General features: G+C 31.0%; 1 protein-coding gene across 1 annotated transcript in view; it reads left to right on the forward strand.

The window, feature by feature from the left end:
* Positions 1–1,087, forward strand: part of LOC142338218 (uncharacterized) — a 72,661-nt gene extending 71,574 nt beyond the window's left edge. Inside the window, exon 5 of the mRNA XM_075387876.1 lies at positions 501–1,087. Within this exon, the coding sequence (XP_075243991.1) occupies positions 501–764 (264 nt within the window). The 3' untranslated portion in view covers positions 765–1,087. The remainder of the gene's footprint in view (positions 1–500) is intronic.
* The last annotated feature ends 6,097 nt before the right edge of the window (positions 1,088–7,184 follow it).

Below are 7,184 nucleotides of genomic sequence, written 5' to 3' on the forward strand. Positions count from 1 at the left end.
TGAATTCAGATCTAAATTTCACATGAGAGATTTTCGAAAATTTCATTAACAATTTTTCCTTCTGAAGTTGCTCTGTTTATACTGCTATACGTTGATATTCAGCAGAACGCGAGCCATACTATTCAGCAATACAGCAGAACACGAGCCATTCTGCTCAGATATCCAGCAGAACACGAGCCATTCTGCTCAGATATCCAGCAGAACACGAGCCATTCTGCTCAGATATACAGCAGAACACGAGCCATTCTGCTCAGATATAAAGCAGAATTCGGATGAAATGTTTAGCATTGCAAAACGTGAAATACTATGGTTCAGCGATTGGTAGACTTCGAATACAATGATTCATTGCTGAAATACTCTGAGGGGTAACTCCGGGACATGGGATTCATTTATCCGCTTAATTATGAGACACCTTGCTTATAACTGACAGCTAATTTGAGGGGTGAAATGATAGGTACCCGCTAGCTGAGAACTACTAGCTAGTAATGATTTTTTAACAGGCAAACTACAACCAGACCCTCTGTTTGAACCAAATTACCCAAATTGGCTTTGGGAACGGCAAGTTGGTAATCTATGCACAGCCCAGAAAAGAATTTGCGATAGTAAATCGAAATGACGGAGCAACATACCGTTTCCCCTATCAAGTATTGAAAAAGCGCTTCACTTTTGATTGGTTCAAGCGGATGTTTGTGTGTCGCGAACAACCCTGGATCTGTGCCCAATTTGGGCCCAGTTTGAATGGAAATAGTCCACAAGGAAGCTAAAAGCCAGTTTGTGACCCCCGTACCCCCCCCCCCCCCCCCAACCCATCCCGAAGTTGCAGAGCACGTGCCATAACATAGTAAATCTTTAATTAAAAATATGGCACGGGCGTCAGAGGGTGCAAATGAGATGCAACCACTAAGCTGGGGGGGGGGGCACAAACGGAAAAGATCCGAAAACTTGTTTTATTGATCAAGATCAGCTTTCTTTTTGAATGATTCATGTTTTATTATCTATAAAAGATTTATGTTTATTAAATAATTAAGGTTTTAATTTTAACTTGATAATAGCAAAATGAATTTTATCCAAATTTAAATTAATGATATTCCACAAGCAGTTTTATTCAGATTCATTCACAAATTCTCTGGACCAGAGCCCGACTAATGAAAGCAAATAGCCAATGAAAAAAAGGATCTATTCTGCCCCCCCCCAGGCAAACAGAATAGATCTGACAAAAACTTAAGCTCGACTTTTTTCTGCAGCTGGACTTCAGCTCGATCCATTATTCGGGTTTTTCCCATTATAGCCCTCCACCTTAGTGGTCAGATAGCCTATAGCCCCCCCCATCATGGTAAATATATCATAATGGGGGGCCCTGCGTTTTAGGCATATATGAAGATGGTAAGTATACTCACCTCTTAACATTATCAAATAATTCAAACAAGTCCTGAACATGGACAGTAACAAACAATTTTTGGATCTTTTCTGTTTGTGCATCCCCCCCCCTCCCTCAGAGCACGTGCCCATTTCAGAGCACAGTAAATCATTTTGTAAAAGTTTGACAGGTGTGTCTGGGGGTGGGGGTGGGGTTGCAAATAATATGCACCCACTGAGCTGGGCGTGCACTAACGGAAAAAATGTTTTTTTTTACAAAATTCAGTATAGGTTGCATGATTCCGCTTGAAATAACTGAGAACTTTTATTTTTGTCATGAACCCCGTAACGGCTCGAGTTATTCAGTCAGAATGTTGAAGTGATATTTACAGAGTCATGTACGCTTGCTTAGAAAGACACACTTAGCCAAACTTGCAAGTCTGAAAATGCAGAGAAACCGCTTAGGATTTTTTCTTAGAATTAAAAAAATTTGCTGCGAAAGATGCATAAATGGTTGCTTTTGGAAATCCTTACCTCTTAATCATTTTGTTTAGCTCGGAAGTGGTAATAATGAAAATTTGAAAGTCGATATTATGTCGTCGATATTGCAATCAGTGAAAAGCTCAATTTTCAAATTATTTTAATAGATAAAAAAAATGAAAAAATTTCAAAATTATGAAAAAAAATTGAGCAATATAAAAAAGTGATGAAATTGGAATGGCTGTTTCAGATATTAATAATCAATTTGAGCAGTTTTTTTATGAACAAAAATGATGTAAGAAAACCAACTGTTTTAGTTTTTGGAATAACTTCCACATAGAGTTGCTTGTTATGGTTTTCAGCTGCTCTGCTTTAAGAATGTTATTATGCTAAGCTTTAACTTTAACAAAGAATTTATTCAACCATTGAGATCCTTTGATTTTGATGAAAATTTAAATGAAAATGACTCGGTGTCAAACATGATATTTTAGGAAGCCTGATGTGTTAGGTGACTCGTACAGCCATTACTTTTCTATTGAAATGTCAATTTACCCAATTCCATCTTACCCAAAGCCATTTCACCCAATGCCACTTTATCCAACGGCAGTTTACCCAATGCCAGCTTACTCAACCCCAAAGTATCTGAGAATTATCCAATATCTTTGATCTGATTGTAATTAATGTTATTTTCAAGTTCAAAGGAAACTGCGCAAGGCTAATCACACCGCACAAATAAAACGGCTCTGCCATAGTTCAAGCATGCCTTAACAAATGCAAAACAATAGATTAAATTGCACAAAAAGGTTCAATATCCTAAAAGGCAGCTTTTAGCTCAAAATATTTTTTATGTCAACGAGAATTTTTTGTCAAAGCGGCTTTTCAGTCATTTGAGTTCTAAAATGCGTGCAATGCAATATTTAAAACAAAGTTAGCGGTACTTGTCAAGCACAGTTGGTTTAGTGGCTTGTTCACTCACTCTGACCAGCTTACGTGGTAGTTCAATTGCCGTTGAAACAAACTTTTCCTGGAAATCGCAAAAAATTCAAGCAAAAAGGCCACTGGGCAAAATAGTTCAATAGTACAAAAAAGGGATGAAAACTCTACTGGCACCCATCCTCTTTACTGTCAGAAAAAGGCCTCTAGCTCTAATAGTTTTAGAGATACGTTTCTTTATAATTTATAGTGACAAATACCAATGAAAAAGGCATACAAAAGGCAAGGAAAGCTACGAATGGATGTAATAGGCCAAAGATCACAGATAAAGATTATAACATCAGCCATAAAATTGATTACAATGTTTTAAATGTTTTCATTTATCACCCGATACTGTATGCGGCTTCTCATTTCCTCCTGTGGCATTAATGGTATCGAACTTCTGGTTTGTAGCGTCGAGCAATATTTTCTCAAGAAAGCTTCTCAGGCAGGGATGGTTGCCTTGAACAATTGTTGTTACGCCCAGAGGCCAATTTTTTAAAGTATTTTTTGTTCTCGCTAAACCCTCAGCTGCGTTTCCGCTATGATTCCAGAGCTGCAAGATGTATTGCGCTTCTTTTGTGTTTCGTCCAATTGTCTCACTTTTAATTTACGTCTTCTGGAAAAAGTAATTAAGATCAACGATCTTTTGTACAGATTCTTTTTCAATATTGAGGACCTCAGAAACTTCTTGTACCTCTTCAATCACCAAGTCGAAAGAGGCCGAAACAATATACTCCAGAACAAAGCTAAGAGCTGGTATTATTCGCAGCCTAAGTGCAAGTTCTGCGGTATTTTCGTACACTTTTCTTAAGGCCGACAAAACTGAAAACAACAATTTTTGATTTTGCTTGTAGGACACTGTTCAGCAAACATATTTATTGCTGCCTTATCAAAATCCAGGCGAATTTTGTGAGGTGCAACCCCCCGGTGAGCTCACTCAGGCCGACGAGTAGTTTTTTATACGTGTTGCAACTTTTGTTACGGATCAACGCAAATTGACACGGAAGGTAAAAACCTCCAATTTGAATATTTACGGTATACAGCTGGTAGAATTGTTTAGGGGTGATTTTAAAAGTGCTAAGCATTTTTCAAAGCTATAAGGAGTTAATGGTTGTCAGCGAGCAGCGATTGCAGGTTTTCTCTGGTTCCATAAGTTATGGGTGGCTGTTTTTTCTTTTCTATTACTCTGCCTATTGGGGCCCCGGTTGATTGATGATCGTGTCGGCAGGGGCAATTGTGATCAATATCTGATGCAATCGGTTGAAGGTTACAGGTAACGATCATATCGTTTACTGGAGTCTGCTCTGTTCTGGCTCCTTTCTTCATTCTTCCCACAGTTTCTTTCGCTTCAACTTGCCCAGGAAAAATTCCATGGTTTTCATCGTTTTTTCTGGATAATAATTGCTAGTTGGTGGTAATGGCAGTCATTTTGCATTTGTGTGAATTTCAGTGTGAGCACTTCCAATGGATTTTCGTTTTTCTTTCTAATTTTCTGTGAAAATCATTTCCGTCAATTATCAGGGTCAATCTATCTCGCTGGGGCGTATCCCATGTTATTGAACTCATTCTGCATAATTTTTTTGTCAAATTTTTTATTGGAAAAGATTTATTTAATACATTTTAGTGTATGTAGTTTTGCGTCATGTTTAAATTAAGTACAATCGATTACCTTATCTGTTGTTAATTGTTGATTGGTAGCATAATTATCCTAAAGGATAGCATAATTATGCTTTTATTAAATTTATTAAATGCTCTTGGTTATTTAATACCGTGTTAATTTTTCTTCAGATTTTAGCTAATTATTCAGACTATAGTAATTATTAAATACTTAGGGTAATTGGGCATTGGGTAAATTGGCATTAAGTAAAATGGCATTGAGAAATAGGCAGGCTGGGTAAAATGATTAGTAAAAACAGGGATTTCAGCCACCTAAAAACTTTTCCCATTCCTATATACGTTTTCCACGTATAGTGAAATTGAACAAGGGGTGTGTCTAGCTGAAATCCTTGTTTTATCGACTACTACATATTCACCCATATGTAAAGCAGTTGGTGAAACATGACTTACCCTTTCACTGTATGCAATTAAAAACTAGCGTTTCTTGTCTCACTTAATGCAATCCGCTGAGTGAGAACTGTAAAAAGCACGTGAAACCAATTTGCAAAAATCTTGAAAAAAAAAATTAATCTTTTTATATAATAAAAAATAAGAATAAGGTTAAGAATAGGAATTAGAATAAGAATAAAAATAAAAATAAGAATAAGAATAAGAATAAGAATAAGAAAAATAATAAGAATAAGAATAAGAAAAAGAAAAAGAATAAGAATAAGAATAAGAATAAGAATAAGAATAAGAATAAGAATAAGAATAAGAATAAGAATAAGAATAAGAATAAGAATAAGAATAAGAATAAGAATAAGAATAAGAATAAGAATAAGAATAAGAATAAGAATAAGAATAAGAATAAGAATAAGAATAAGAATAAGAATAAGAATAAGAATAAGAATAAGAATAAGAATAAGAATAAGAATAAGAATAAGAATAAGAATAAGAATAAGAATAAGAATAAGAATAAGAATAAGAATAAGAATAAGAATAAGAATAAGAATAAGAATAAGAATAAGAATAAGAATAAGAATAAGAATAAGAATAAGAATAAGAATAAGAATAAGAATAAGAATAAGAATAAGAATAAGAATAAGAATAAGAATAAGAATAAGAATAAGAATAAGAATAAGAATATGAATAAGAATAAGAATAAGAATAAGAATAAGAATAAGAATAAGAATAAGAATAAGAAAAAGAATAAGAATAAGAATAAGAATAAGAAAAAGAATATGAATAAGAATAAGAATAAGAATAAGAATAAGAATAAGAAAAAGAATAAGAATAAGAATAAGAATAAGAATAAGAATAAGAATAAGAATAAGAATAAGAATAAGAATAAGAATAAGAATAAGAATAAGAATAAGAATAAGAATAAGAATAAGAATAAGAATAAGAATAAGAATAAGAATAAGAATAAGAATAAGAATAAGAATAAGAATAAGAATAAGAATAAGAATAAGAATAAGAATAAGAATAAGAATAAGAATAAGAATAAGAATAAGAATAAGAATAAGAATAAGAATAAGAATAAGAATAAGAATAAGAATAAGAATAAGAATAAGAATAAGAGTAAGAATAAGAATAAGAATAAGAATAAGAATAAGAATAAGAATAAGAATAAGAATAAGAATAAGAATAAGAATAAGAATAAGAATAAGAATAAGAATAAGAATAAGAATAAGAATAAGAATAAGAATAAGAATAAGAATAAGAATAAGAATAAGAATAAGAATAAGAATAAGAATAAGAATAAGAATAAGAATATGAGTAAGAATAAGAATAAGAATAAGAATAAGAATAAGAATAAGAATAAGAATAAGAATAAGAATAAGAATAAGAATAAGAATAAGAATATGAATAAGAATAAGAATAAGAATAAGAATAAGAATAAGAATAAGAATAAGAATAAGAAAAAGAATAAGAATAAGAATAAGAATAAGAAAAAGAATAAGAATAAGAATAAGAATAAGAATAAGAATAAGAATAAGAATAAGAATAAGAATAAGAATAAGAATAAGAATAAGAATAAGAATGAGAATAAGAATAAGAATAAGAGCAAGAATAAGAATAAGAATAAGAATAAGAATAAGAATAAGAATAAGAATAAGAATAAGAAAAAGAATAAGAATAAGAATAAGAATAAGAATAAGAATAAGAATAAGAATAAGAATAAGAATAAGAATAAGAATAAGAATAAGAATAAGAATAAGAATAAGAATAAGAATAAGAATAAGAATAAGAATAAGAATAAGAATAAGAATAAGAATAAGAATAAGAATAAGAATATGAATAAGAATAAGAATAAGAATAAGAATAAGAATAGGAATAAGAATAAGAAAAAGAATAAGAATAAGAATAAGAATAGAATAAGAAAGAATAAGAATAAGAATAAGAATAAGAATAAGAATAAGAATAAGAATAAGAATAAGAATAAGAATAAGAATAAGAAAAAGAATAAGAATAAGAATAAGAATAAGAATAAGAAAAAGAATAAGAATAAGAATAAGAATAAGAATAAGAATAAGAATAAGAATAAGAATAAGAATAAGAATAAGAATAAGAATAAGAATAAGAATAAGAATAAGAATAAGAATAAGAATAAGAATAAGAATAAGAATAAGAATAAGAATAAGAATAAGAATAAGAATAAGAGCAAGAATAAGAATAATAATAGAATAAGAATAAGAATAAGAATAAGAATAAGAATAAGAATAAGAATAAGAATAAGAAAAAGAATAAGAATAAGAATAAGAATAAGAATAAGA

This window comes from Convolutriloba macropyga, chromosome 4 (genome assembly GCF_964194025.1).
Source record: "Convolutriloba macropyga chromosome 4, txConMacr16.3, whole genome shotgun sequence".
Classification (NCBI taxonomy): domain Eukaryota; kingdom Metazoa; phylum Xenacoelomorpha; order Acoela; family Convolutidae; genus Convolutriloba; species Convolutriloba macropyga.